Source organism: Pongo pygmaeus, chromosome 2 (assembly GCF_028885625.2).
Source record: "Pongo pygmaeus isolate AG05252 chromosome 2, NHGRI_mPonPyg2-v2.0_pri, whole genome shotgun sequence".
Taxonomy (NCBI): Eukaryota; Metazoa; Chordata; class Mammalia; order Primates; family Hominidae; genus Pongo; species Pongo pygmaeus.
Window position 1 is genome coordinate 73,214,968 of NC_085930.1, and position 14,604 is coordinate 73,229,571.

General features: G+C 45.7%; 1 protein-coding gene across 11 annotated transcripts in view; it reads right to left on the reverse strand.

The window, feature by feature from the left end:
• ITPR1 (inositol 1,4,5-trisphosphate receptor type 1) overlaps window positions 1-14,604 on the reverse strand; it is a 363,735-nt gene that overhangs the window by 52,365 nt on the left and 296,766 nt on the right. For all 11 annotated transcript variants that reach the window (XM_054482499.1, XM_054482497.1, XM_054482492.1 and 8 more), the window contains 3 exons: window positions 12,328-12,450; window positions 11,149-11,253; window positions 6,902-7,094 (listed from right to left, as the gene is read on the reverse strand). In XM_054482499.1, the coding sequence (XP_054338474.1) occupies window positions 6,902-7,094; window positions 11,149-11,253; window positions 12,328-12,450 (421 nt within the window). The remainder of the gene's footprint in view (window positions 1-6,901; window positions 7,095-11,148; window positions 11,254-12,327; window positions 12,451-14,604) is intronic.

The window sequence follows — 14,604 nt, forward strand, 5'->3', positions numbered from 1 at the left end:
AAAGGCAAAGCCGTGTGAGGTTGGAGACCCCAAGCCGGAACGCCAGGAATGCAATGTGGCCCTTCCACTCGCTCTGCCCCACAAGTCCACTTTTGTTCCCGGTTTTTACCACAACAGTAAAAATGATCGTTTGTTTTGAACTTGGTACATAATGACATCAGATTGGTTTATTTCTGTGTGGAGTACTTACTGGAACAGAAGATGTATTGGGGGCGGAGTAAGGAGAGAGGAAAAAGAGAAAAGTTGGAGCATCTATAAACTCTGCATACCCCAGCCACAGCCATCAGTTACGGAATCTGGGGGTTATCCAGAGTTCACACATTGAGTCCTCGGTTCCCCCTAGGGCTCCGGGACCAGACGAGATGCCCGGAGAGACCCAAAAATTCAATTAGCTTTTTAGAAGTGCGGGGCACTGGGGAGGGGTGGGGGAGATACAGCATTCAGAGTCAGCCCCGCTGGGCCCCAGACTAGGGCTGGTATCATTTCCACATTCCTCTCTGGCTCAACATGCTCCGCTAACACGCCAGTGCCTAAAAGCAAGACAATGATTCCTTTCCCGGCATTGAGTCATCTGCCATTTCCCTGAAGTTGGATGATCATTCTTGAGGACAGGGAAGCGAGGGGTACAAGTTGCTGACCTGGTGGTCAGCAGCAGAGTTCCCATCTCCCAGGCTATGGCAGAGAGAGGATGTGGCAGCAAAGCCATCACAAAGGGGCAAGAGACAGAGACACTTTGGACATTGCTGCCACCTTAATCCACCATTGCCCACAGGTTATCCCACGCTGGCTGGGCATTCTCAGTCTTAGAACAACAAACACTTGGTTACAGGGGTGCCTTTTTCCCTGAACTTTTTTTCAATGGTGCTTTACACTTAGGGTGATGCTCCAAAATAGACATGGTAGGCATAATTTCAGTGTCCATGTCAGTGGCAAAGTTTCCAAAAGACAGTCTCATTCCACATCATCCCCCTCCAGAGAAAAGCATGGAGTACGTGAGAATGGATCTCTATCGTATATTTCTTTTTCCCAATGAAGTCATCATGTAACTTTGGGACAGCAGCCAATGACAAATCCAATGGCCCTATAATAATGCTTGTAGCAGCAGCCAAGCCTTTGGGAACTTCTAACCAAAATAAAATTATGGTACAATTAAATAGAGCCCTGGGTAATTTATTAATCGCCCATATCATGTTTGCACTTGGTAACAGGCAATGTTTCCAAACTGTAGAGTTTTAGAGCCATGAGCAATCATCTAGTTTAAAATCCCTCATTGTATAAATGAGGGAAACTGAGGCCCAGCACAGGGCAGAAGCAGTGGAGATCTTGTTACCCAGGTTAGTGATCCTCTGGGGTCAGCGACAGGGATAAAAATAAATGACCCATGTGACAATTCAATGGGGGAGCCAGCCAGGACCCAGTCAACCACTAGGTAGCAATGTACTTTTTTTGGTAAGTTGATTGCTAAAGCAAATTTAAGCTGAGACATTTATCTGCTCTAGAAACAACAGCTATTGTGTTTCTTCTGGGACTGAAGCCCATTTCTGATCTGGATATGTAAACTCCAGAAGAGGATAGAAGACATGAATGGCAAAGAGTTGATAACTGCTGAAGCTGAGTGATGGATATGTGGGAATCTGAAATATCCTCTCCACACTAGTGTGTGTATAAAAAGCTCATAAAACAAAGTTGGGGGAAAAAAAGGATCTGGCAAAGCTCAATGATGGTCTGTGTAAGCCAGCATTCGCTTCAGAGGGAGTGCTCCATATCAAATGTGGGTGCGTGCACTGCAGGATACGCTAATATGATTGTAATAAATGGTCTTCAACTATGGCATATAGTTCATAAAATAAATCTTATTTTTATAAGGCTAACATTCTACTTAAGTTGTAATATTGTTTTCAATCTGGACAAACATTCACTCCTTCAAATCAACTAGGTATTTATCCAGGTGCAAGGAGATACTTAGAGACCAATCTTGACATGCAATGTCTTTTATTTCCTGTGGCACATGGAACTATGTCCCTATCTACCTTTCCAGACACTTCTCCCACTCCCCTTCCCCATATACTCTGCCTTTGTATCCCAATCTAGTGGTGGTTCCCAAACACACCCCGTACTCTCCAGCCTCTGCACACTCGCTTTGTGTCCATTTAAAAATATGTTCATGAATTATTCGATCCTCCTCCCTTCAAGTGGTACATCTTAATTTCCCTTCCACTTGAGTATGGGCTGGACTTAACAACTTGTTACTAATAAATAAGAGTAGAGTGAAACTGCTGGTTCATGCCTTCTGAGACTAGGTGATATTAATAAAAACACTGTGGCTTCCTCCTCCTCCTCTCTCTCTCCCTCTCTCTCAACAATAATTCGCTCTGAGGAAATCATCTGCCATGTCATGAGGATGCTGAAGCAGACCTATGGAGAGGTCCATGTGGAGGGGAACTGAGGCCTCCTTGCCGACAGCCATGTAAGAGCACCAAGGAGTGGACCCTCTAGGTCCACTTAAGCCTTCAAATGATGGCAGCCCTGGCTGACATCCTGGCTACAACCCAATGAAAGACCTGAGCCAGAACCACCCAGAGGAGCCACTCCCAAGTTCCTGACCCCAAGAAACTGTGAGGAAATAAACATTTATTGTTTTAAGTCACGACATGTTGGGGCAATTTGTTATACAGCAATAAAAAGCAACTAACCTACTTTCTGTGGCAGCCAAATAACGTGCCCCCCTCAAACATGCTGACATGTGAATCATTAGAACTTGTGAATGTGCTACCTCACCTGGCAAAAGGGGCTTTGCAGGTATGATTAGGTTAAGGATGTGAGGTGGGGAGGTTGTCTTGGATTATCTGGGTAGGTCCAATGTGGTCACAAGCGTCCGTATAGGTGAGAGAGTGAGAGAGGGAACAGGAGGGTCACAGCCACCGTGGCACAGCATGAGAAATGCTCTACTGGACAATGCTGCTTTGAAGGTCGAGGGAGGGGCCGGGGGCCACAGGTAGCCTCTAGCAGCTGGAAAAGGATACGGCCTTCAGAAGGAACACAGCCTTATCAACACCTTGGTATTAGCCCAGTGAGAATCTTTTCAGACTTCTGACCTCCAGAACTGTAAGATAATCAATGTATGTTGTTGTAAGCTTCAAGCTTTGTGGCAATTTGTTATAGCAGCAATGGGAAACAAATACATCTCCCCGTTCCCCAATCTCTCAGGCTGTGTCTATTCAAGTCCTACAGACCTTTCTAGATGATACTCAGATCCTACCTGTTCTCTGAAGCCTTCCTTTCTTGTACTTCCAAGTGTCAATGCTTGATTACAGCTCTAGTCACAAACAGCTTGGTATTGCAGCCACTTAAAAATATGCCGTTGTTGTCTGCCCACTTCAGATAGTAAGTGCCCACAGGAGGAGTCATAGCTTACACGCTGTTGAATTCCTCACTGTACCTTATAGCAGGGGTCCCCAACCCTGGGGCCGCAGACCAGTTCTGGCCCATAGCCTGTTATGAACTGGGCAGCACAGCAGAAGGTGAGCAGCAAGCGAGCATTACCGCCTAAGCTCTGCCTCTGTCGCATCAGCAAGGGCATTAGATGCTCATAGGAGTGTGAATCCTATTGTGAACTGTGCATGTGAGGGATCTAGTAGGCTGCACACTCCGTAAGAAAATCTAATGCTTGATGATCTGAGGTGGGACAGTTTCATCCCAAAATCATCCCTCTGATCTGTGGAAAATTGTCTTCCATGAAACCAGTCTCTGCTGCCATAAAGGTTGGGGACTGCTGCCTTACAGCATGTTTTCTACTTATCAGGGGCTAAAAGTTGGTTGGATCAATATACCTGCTACATTATAGCAAAAAGATGGAGTGCTGTGATCCTGGATTGGCAAGGCAATTCAAATAACCACAGCCTAGGGTATCTCTTGGTAACATTCTTTCCTAGTTTTTTGTTTGTGTTTGTTTGAGAGGAACGGGCCTTTACTGGAAGGCTTGGACTCCATATATACTTATGAGTGGGATAATCACATGGGAAAACCCCATGCAAGAAAGTGTCAGCATATTCAACTCTGCCTCGATTTCCTCTTTCTCTCTCTTCTCATTTTCCTAGCCCAGAGTGTTCACTTCACTGGGGATAGGATCTTCAGAAAAGGATATCAGAGAGGGATGGTGAGAGAGAGGATGTGAGTGCACAGAAGAGTATGTATGTGTTCTAGTGTAAATAAAGCAGGGAAGAGAGTTTATGAAGCTCAGAGCAATTGCATATTTTAATCTTGCAGAAGAAAATACTAAGCCCCATCAGTCTCAGACGGATCTCACTACGTGTCTGAGTCCTAGCTGCAGATTTACTGAAGAACAGATGATCCTCTGCAATACATTCAGGAAAAGGTAAAACAGTGAAATGAACAAGCCTGAAAAATTGATTCTGCAGACTTATTAGAAGAGATATAAGCTACTTAGAGGGGAAAATGCATTTCATTTTAATTGTGTTTCTGATGAGTACATTTCTCCCTCCCCAAGTATGCAAATCATGGTTAATTCAGTTATTATTTTCAATTTCTCTCTTACCAGCAGATAGTTTTGAAGCCAATTAAAATCTTTCAGCTGACAACTGCAGTTGTGCTTAAGTTTCACTGAAATGAAAACTGTTTTTCAAAAAAAAAGAATGACTGAAATAAGGAAGGTATTAGCTACAATATAATATAAGTCTTGGCATAATGACCATGCTACAATCCATCAGTTAGGTCATCTTAATCCCTCACTTCACAGGTGAGGGTCTGGGAGCAGTTCAGCCATTTGTCCCAGGGCCATGGAGCCTGTGGGGGGCAGAAATGGACTAGAACTGATTCCTCACTCTTTGGGCCTGAGGGTCCTCCTACTATTCCAGGCTGGAGACATTATCTCAAAAAAAAGGGATAAGGAGATATCTCATCTCACCAGAAAAGGTGAAAACCTTTTTGTCATCTCCAAAATAAGCCTTTTGGAGAACCTATAAAATACATACATTATACATAAACATTTCATAAAACAATTTATAGAGAATGAATGTATCAGTGTATGTGTCTGACCAATTTCATAGACACATATGCTGATAAGGCTAAAATTACAGCCTATTAACTATCATGGAGGTTTGGATACAAGAACTCAGGATTGGCTGGGCGCAGTGGCTCATGCCTGTAATCCCAGCACTTTGGGAGGCCGAGGCGGGTGGATCACAAGGTCAGGAGTTTGAGACCCTCCTGGCCAACACGGTGAAGCCCCGTCTCTACTAAAAATACAAAAATTAGCCAGGTATGGTGGCATGTACCTGTAATCTCAGCTACTCAGGAAGCTAAGGCAGGGGAATCGCTTGAACCCTGGAGGCGGAGGTTGCAGTGACCCGAGATCGTGCCACTGCACTCCAGCCTGGGAGACAGACCAAGACTCTGTCTCAAAAAACAAAAACAAAAACAAAACACCTCAGGATTATTCCCTAAAGCTGGAATGATGGAATATCCCAGTGAAGGACAAAAGCAACAGATAAGTTTTCTCCTAGGTAACATAATAGCTACAAAAATGAGGATGAAATGGGTGGGGTCTATGTCTCCCTTTTGGGGTACAGGGTATCTTTTTCCCTCTTATTGCCCAAGCATGGTGCTCTGTAAAAGTTTCCATGTTCATGAGGATCCTGGAGCTGCAAGAGTCTTTGAGGAATCTACAGTAGGCTATGAGGACACTCTGATACCAGGTAGATTGCACCTGTGCCTCCTGAGGTCCATACCATGGAGGCCACAGAGGCTGGTCTGCTAATGGTCCCCTGGCCCCTCGGTCAGACACTAGACATGGAGCTGGCTGAGGGATGGATTTGGCCTGGCCAGACTTTTTGTAATGTTTGAAAGTGCTGCACAGGGAGGTGCCCCTTAGAGACGAGCAAGAGTACAGCGGAGCTGGAAGTGAGGTGGGAATGGGACCTTTGGGCGGACCTTCTTGCACCGCCTTAGCTGCCATTAGCCTAATCTAGGGATGCAGGCAGGTAGGGAGAAAAGGGAAGAAAAAACACAGACAGCGCTGGTCCGTGCCTGCTCAGATTGGCAGCATCACGGAGAAGACAAAAGCTCTGGGAAACTGACCTCCGACATGGCTGTTCTCCACACCAACTCTACCCCTCAGAAAGAGCTCAACACGTCACAACTATAGCTGGAATCCAGTGTTTCAAATAAAAAAGTATGGCTCCTGATGAACAGATAGAAATGAAGCACGATCCTTTTTAAGTTGGTCTCAACAGCCAGTGCCAAGCACAAGGCTGGTACTGAAGGATAACATTAAAATCCCAGTGAAAACCAGGAACAGAGAAGCCCCCTGAGGAAGCCCTACGAATGTGTTTCAGACAAGTAATTTCCACCTGACTGGCTGGGATACTCAGTGGGACTCGCTGGTGAGCAATGATGCATCTTATGTGGCAAATGATTCCATTGCCTGTAAAACGACTTAGTTTAAAATCCAAGCTACCCCGTAAAAGGGAAAATACCAGAGTCTCTGGAGCAGGTGTGCTAGTAAATGAGCCAGCAAGCAGTGTGAATTTCCTGCTCAAGTGAACCATCCTGTGAGCTCAAGGGCCTGGGCTTTTCCCTTTTGTTTTTATTTTCTAGATAGAGATACCAAAAGAGGCATTCAAAAAGTCTTCCATGGAGCTTTCCAATCAAATCAAGTCAAATTCTGATGAAGGAAGCCTTTTCAGGGGAGTTATCACACTTTGGCTTGAGCCCACTGATCAGATGCAAAACTGGTTATGACTTCCTGGTGGTCAGAGGTGCAAAGTATCATAAATGATACTAGCTTTGCTCCTGCTTGGAAATAAACGCACCTATCAAGCCCAAGTTTGTGAAATCCCAGAACTGTGTCTTTCTGTGTTGTTGCTGATGCATTGGAACCCACCTCTCAGTTTCTTCTGCCAATTCATTTCATTGAAGAGGTCTTCAGACCGCAGAAAGAAATCGTTGATTTTGCTGCCTTGTTCGTCTCTCTCTGTAGTATAGTAAATTCGTAGTTTTGACTCCTTGGTTAGGAATTCACATATGCTGGGCACGGGAAAGACTATCTGTTCCATTGTTCGGTCTAATCTGACAATCTAGGATGAAAAAGTGGATGAGATTACATATTCATCTTTGAAACCTTTTACTAAGAGTATTTGCTACTGGTGGTAGACTCGGTGGTCAAGATTGAGTATAATATGATCTCTGATTTTATAACCCCAAACTGGGCTGTGTGTCTCAGATTTATATAAAAAATAGCCCGGGTAACTCTGGAAGAGTATTTTCCTAACTTCAGATCCATTAATTTTATTTATTTATTTATTTTTAATTTTTAATTTTTAATTTTCATTTTTTTGAGACAGAGTCAGGAGTCTTGCTCTGTCACCCAGGACGGAGTGCAGTGGTGCGATCCTGGCTCACTGCAACCTCTGCCTCCTGGGTTTAAGTGATTCTCCTGCCTCAGCCTCCAGAGTAGCTGGGATTACAGGCATGCACCATCACGCCCGGCTTTTTTTTTTTTTTTCTTCTCCAGTATTGACAGGGTTTTACTATGTTGGCCAGGCTGGTCTCAAACTCCTGAGCCCAGGTGGTCTGCCCACCTCAGCCTCCCAAAATGCTGGGATTACAGGTGTGAGCCACTGTGCCCGGCCTAATTTTAATTTTTTTATATAATCCAAGACAACGATGAACCCATGAATTCTTTTTTTTTTTTTTTTTTTTTTTTGAGATGGAGTCTCATTTTGTTGTCCAGGCTGGAGTACAGTGGTGCGATCTCAGCTCACTGCAACCTCCACCTCCCTGTGAACCCATTAATTTCTAAGGTGACCAACTTTTATCTGGATCAATTTACTCTGTGTTTTGTGTGCATATTCACATGAGGCTGGTCCGATCCCTAGAACTTTCTGTAACGATGGAATGGTTCTGTGTCTGTCCTATCCACGAGGACAGCCGCTAGTCACATGTGGCCCCAATCACTAACATGTGTGGCTAGTGCAACTGAGAGGCAGAATATTTAATTTTATTTAATTGTATTTAAATAGCCATACACAGCTAGTGACTATCATGTTGGAGAGTACACTGCTAGGCAGTGGTATAAATCTCACCTAAGGCACTTTCTCAGATAGTAACATTGGGTTATTTTTCCTAGATGGGAACTTTAAAAAGAGATCTTTGGTTATATCCAGTTGCAGTGACCTCCTACCTCTTGTCAAAAGATCTAAAACATGCAATACATGAACCAACATGCCTATTTAACTCTGGGGCAGCACTCACTGTTCTTTATGCTGGCTATGTTTGGGCCCCAGGGGTGGACACCTTGCAAATTTCCTCCATGCCCTTCCTAAACTGGCAGACTGGCTCAGTCCCCAGAGAGGAGGTACTCTGATTGGACTGTTCACATTCTAGTGCACTTGATTGTGTCACAGTCCTGGGAGGTAGTGATTTCAAAAGGGCTATGGGTTACAGTACAGTAGAGGAACAAGTCTCTCTTCTTCCTCCTCAGAGGTTGGAGAAGTCAGGTGAGGCCCAGGATGCAACGTGCTCTACAAGAAGAGCTGGTTCTAGCTCTCCCAAAACCTTTGTTCCCTGATACAGCAAGAGAGGTGACTTAGGTCAAGTTGTAGTGGGAAACTCTCTTAGAGGTGAGACAGGTTCCCACAGTCCTGCCTCCATAAGTTCTGGGGAGTGTGGTCTTTAGACCAGTGGTTCCCAAATCTATGTGGCGATCAGGCTAGTTACCATACTGATTCTTGTCCATAACAACCCCATTTAAGTGGAATTCTGGTGTGGGGTCAGTAACTAGAACCTGCACACAAGCAGTTCCCCCATGATCTTGGTGTATGCAAGGGTCAGGGATCACCTCTGCCATCTCCTGCTATCAAGAGCCTGCCTGCTTCATATAGTCAAGTGGACTATGGACAAGTGCTTCTTTCCACTGAAGGAAGATGATCTGAGGTGTGCATCTGGGTCCAGGAGAGAAAGGAGGAGTAGACAAGGAGGCCTCCTGGCAAGAACTGAGTTCTAGACCCCAGGGCTACGCAGTCTAGTTCACCAGAGTGAAGACATTGGGTCTGCATGGAAAGCCCCTGGTAGTAACAAAGTGTCCCTGGCTTTGCATCGATCACTCCCTAGGGAAACCTGAAGAGCTGGGTGGCTGGCCAAGGGCAGGATTTGAGAGCTAGGGCATGCCTGGTCACTTCTCTTTACCATTTAAGATCTACTCATAACTCTTTCTCAGTAGATTTACAATCTGGAGTCAGGAGAACATATTCCAGTCCTTCTACCATCCCTAAAAAGCTAGGTGACCTTGTTCACACCTCTTAAACCTGATCAAGTTTCAGCCTTCTCCCCAGTGAGTCAAGGAGCTCAATGAGATAATCTCCAAGGTCCTTTTCTCCTCTGAAATTCTGTATCACAGACATCTAAAGCTCGCCTTCTAAGGGCTCTAGAGGACAGAGCTGGCCTTTCAGTCAAGCTCCTAGGCATTAATGATAAATCAAAGATATTCACTCACATACACTGGCATGGTGGGCTAATCAGTGAAATGATGTGTTTTATTAGGATAGCCCAGAGACCTGAGACATCAGATCAGAACACATTCTTGGAAAGTCTCCATCATAAACATTTCATATTGCCCAAAGGAGTCTGTCCATTCTTTAAAATCTTTGTTCCAACACTGATATTGAACTTGTGCATTTCCTCATTAGCAAAACAAAGCACATCATTCCTTACTGCTCAAAGCCTGTAGAGAGAAGTCTGTGTTCTCTTGGATTCTAAAAGACAGTGCAGGTACAAATGGACCCACAGGCTCAGGGACCAGACAGATCAGGATGAAAATTCCAGCTCTGCCACTGGTGGCTGGAAAAGTGACACAGCCTCTCTGAGCCTTATTTCACAGCTCCCCATTTGCAAAATGGAGATACACCAATGACTTTGCTGAGGCTTTGTTTTTTTGTTTGTTTCTTTCCCCCAGAGAAAATTGTAAAGCTTTATTGAAAGAATTTAAGTCACATTTTCAATATAACACCAACATGTGTGGCTTCAGCTTGTCTTCTTTTTAACTTATGGCTGCCCAGCACCTGCTTCTGTAATTTTAGCATTCTCTAGATTAGGTGCAGTCTCCCCTTTCACATTATGGCCATCTCCACACTCACAATGCATCATGACACTTTTTTTTTTTTTTTTTTTTTGAGACAGCTTGCTCTGTCGCCCTGGCTGAAGTGCAGTGGTGCGATCTTGGCCCACTGCAACCTCCGCCTCCTAGGCTCAAGCCATTCTTGTGCCTCAGCCTCCCAAGTAGCTGGAATTACAGGCGCGTGCCACCACACCTGGCTAACTTTTTTTTTTTTTTTTTGTATTTTTAGTAGAGAAGGGGTTTCACCATGTTGGCCAGGCTGGTCTCGAACTCCTGACCTCAAGAGATCTACCTGCCTCGGCCTCCCAGTGTTGGGATTACAGGCATAAGCCACTGTGCCCAGCCACATGACACCTTTTTTTTTTTTTTTTTTAAAACGCAGATCTGATTGTAACGCCCTCCTGGGGAAAACTCTCCAACGGTTCCCCATTGCTCTGGGGATGCAGCCCAGACTTCTCATAAGGATGGTTGACAGGACCCTGTGAGATCAGGGCTGCCTGCCTTTCCCTTTGGATCTCCCTCTGTACTCAACTCTAGGCCCTGAGCCTTGAAGCCTTGCTTAGCCCCTCCGGATCACCTAGAATCTTCCCACCTCTGGGCTTTCGCTTGCTGTTATTCCCCATGTCTGAAAAGTTCCTCTTGCTAGTCTCTACCTGTTTCATCCCTCTGTTCTTCAGGGTCTGGGTTCAGATGGCATTTCTTCAGACTAGGCCTCTGTGACCACCACGATCTACAGCAGGTCTCTCTGCTGGACTTTCTTATGATGCCTCCCACCTGTCCTCGTGAATTCATGAGGAATGAGAGGTTGCTCAGTGTCCTCTTTCCCACTGGACCACAAGCAGCAATAATGACTGTCTTGGCCATGGGATGTCCAGCTCCCAGCCCAGGACCTAGCACACAGTACACACTCACATTTCTATTGCTCAGATGAATGAATGCACGCCAGCCCCAGAGCAGGGCATTGCACACTAATGGCCTCAACACAACCCCATGCCCTGAGTTTACTCAGCTTTTACCTCTATCTGCGCCGTGTGCTTGGCATAAAACTCCAGAGCTTCATCTCCGTCCACTTGGCCACCAGGTTTCAGCATGCTCTGAAGTTCTTTGTTATGCCGAGCCAACTAGAATACAGGGACAGAGATACAGGAGGTTGGTGTCTCTTCACAACAGGAACACAGAAACTCCTTTCTAATGTTGGGTATTTAAAAATGCATAATAACCAGCAGCAAGCCAAAGGGCAAAGGTGCCACGAGGCTTGCTCCATCCCATCAAGGCGTGCTGTGCACAGGCGCTATTTTGGGAGCTTGGTAGAAAAGCATGGAAAGCTCGTGCCCACACATGGTTCCACTTTCCCCCGGTGTCATTAGCCAGGCAGGAGGGAGATGGGGCTTTCTGTGTAGCCTAGGGAGCCTCCATTCGGAATGTTCAGAAACCTTCCCGGTGGCAGATGTGGTCATGGAAGGGAAAAGGGGCAGGAGACTGTTTGAAATTCTTTAACCAGTGGGTGGTAACAGGGGCCCACCAACCTCGGGCCCAAAATCATCATCGTTGTGTATCTGGTTCCCATACCTGAGTTTAAAAGAGGTGGACGGGACAGGAAACACGAGGCCCCAGCAGAGTTACAGCCTGCCCCTACCCACTGAAAGCTCAAGGCACATCGGCATCCAAAAAGAGAAAGGCTCTTCAAAAACCCAGCCGCTTGGAAAGAGAATTATGAAACATGGCATTTTGGTGCCAGGGCATAAAGTATTGCCGTATCCCCAAAAAGGGAAACAAAAGGAAGTCATAAGGACAAGTTCCCACAGATTTCCAAATGCAATATGCAAGGAAGCTGAAGTTTATTTCTTTAGATTGTTAAGAGAGGCTCATCAATATTTATAAAAGCCTAAGACTCCTTTCAACTGTCTCCAGACAGAGTCATAAACCATCCAAGTGTCATTGCTTGGGGGTGAATGCTTTTAAGAAACACGGGGATTTCCAACTACATGACCCTATCACTGTGGAAAAATGGAAACGTCCTGGAACTCTGCACACTGGGTCAGGTTGCCACAAGCACCTGTGAGCCGCAGTCTCATGAGTACAGACGGTCCTAGGTTAAAGTCATAAAGGAAAAGCAAGACTAGGGGCACCCTCCAGCTTGGAATTTTGGACCTGTAGGGAGGCAGCATCCGGAGGAGGCACAGGAGAGGTCATACCTGATGAGCTAATATGTAGATGTTGTGCCCCACGTTCCTGGGGGACGCCGCCCCATCCTCACCGTTTTCTCCATCCTCAAATTCCACTTCACCTTGCATGTAGGCTTTCTTGATCACTTCCACCTGCAAGAAGAGCCAAGAGAACAAACTCCTGTTTCAAGGAAGACCCACACAGGATTGGATGGACAGCATGCACGTTGACTTTCTCCCCTCCCAGGGAAAAGGCTGTTGCGCACTCTCTCCTATCGGGCTTGGACACAGCCTCAGAATCCTTCATGACACTGGCACAGGCAGTCAACACCAATCCACCTCTCCTGTCGTGAGAAATGAAACTCATTCACTCTACTTAGACCAAGAGACATGCTGTGGCTGGTTAATGCCCTTCTTTAGAAGGGAGCAATGGCTTTCAAGCTCCTTGAAACAATAAATGTGATATGAATGTAGGCTAGAAGCCAGACTTTTCCTATCTCAACGTTTCCTCCCACCAACTCTCCCCACTCCCAGCCCTTTGCCATTTCAGGAAAACCTAATAAGAAGTCTATTCACATTTAGGAATAGCTGGTGAAACTATTTTTTCATTTTTTAAATTTTCCCGGTCCCCCACAGCCTACTCCAAATGAAAATAACAGCATGAACTTGTATTACCTACTGAGTACTTACTGTGTGCCAAGGACTGTGTCTAGGTGTTTAACATTCTTTCAAAAAAATTTAATGCTCACAAACATTTATAAGGTATCAGAGATTCACCTCCTTTTTTTGAGACAGGGTCTTGCTCTGTCACCCAGGCTGGAATGCAGTGGTACAATCATGGCTCACTGTAGCCCTGACCTCCCAGGCTCAAGTGATCCTCCTGCCTTATCCTCCCGAGTAGCTGGAACTACAGGTGTCCACCACCACGCCTGGCTAATGCTTTATTTTTTTGTAAACACAAGGTCTCACTATGTTGCTCAGGCTGGTCTTGAACTCCTGGACTCCAGTGTTCCTCCCACCTCAGCCTCCCAAAGTGCTGCAATTACAGGTGTGAGCCACTGCACCTGTTTCCGTATATATTTTTTAGTGGATGAGGAAATAGAGTTAAGGAGATAAAAGAACATTCCTGAAGTCACAGGTAGTGAGCTGAGATGTGAACTTGGCCCTATTACCCTTCACAGCTGCATGACTCGGCTCCTGGAGGACCACACACTTGGCCCGTCTCATGGTTTGAGCACATTTCTCAGAGCATTTCTGTGCCTGTCTGACTGTTGCCTCAAGTTTCTGTCTCAGTTTCTTGAGAGCAGGGACTGGGTCTGCTCATATCTGAATCCTTCCCCTAGGACCCTCCACAATGCCCAGGACAATGTAGGGTGTAGCCGACATTTATCAAATGAACACATCATTCATGATTGAATCATTTCAAGAAGAAGAAAATACCTTCAACCTCTAATTTGTACTAAAAATTATAATCTTCTTTGATGATTCAGTGGGCATTTCTGCCTCCCCCATTGCCACAAGGCCATTCCCGTGAATTATTTGTCATTATCTAATACCAAAGGCCACATATGTCAGTACTGACACCAAGTCAGGCCCTGGAAGTAACGTTGGAGACAAGAGAGCCTCACTCTCTGAGCTTGTTTCCCTGCCAATTCTCTCGAATACTAAATCGAGCAGACAACATGTTACATGCGATTTGAGGCCAGGAGCATACACACATATGTATGCACACATGCATGTACACACGTGTTCTATTTGGATTCTTAGAACAGTGTTTGTTCCAGGAAGCCTGACTCTTCCTATGAGCCAGAATGATGTTCTCCAACCACCAGGGGGCTGCCCAAGAGCCGGTGCCAGCCACCGCACTGGGCGTTGACATTTTCCCCACCTGAGATAGGTCAGAGAGCTGGGGCATGTTCTTGATTCCTGGGAAGCCGAATGGGGTCCCTGCATAGTCATTCCATCCCTGCTCAAGAATGACAATCCTTGCCTCCCCAGTGACCCCCAGTTACATAAGCTTGTTATGTAAACTCAGAGAGGCCTTCCATCTCGGGCTGAGAACTTACTCCCTGACCTCAGAGATCAAAGAACTGGGCTGCTCTTAACTTTATTTAAAAGCACACATAAAGGGACTTTTGCCTGGCCCCCAAGTGCACATTCAGGTAGGTCACCAGGAGGCAGAAATGTTTTGGTGCCCTCATTTAAGTCTGTCAGTTACAGTTTATTAGCGTGGAAAAAAAGTCCAAATAGAGAGCTCTGCCCTCAACTCATGTCACCGTCTCTGAAAGCTGCTCATCTCACAGCCTG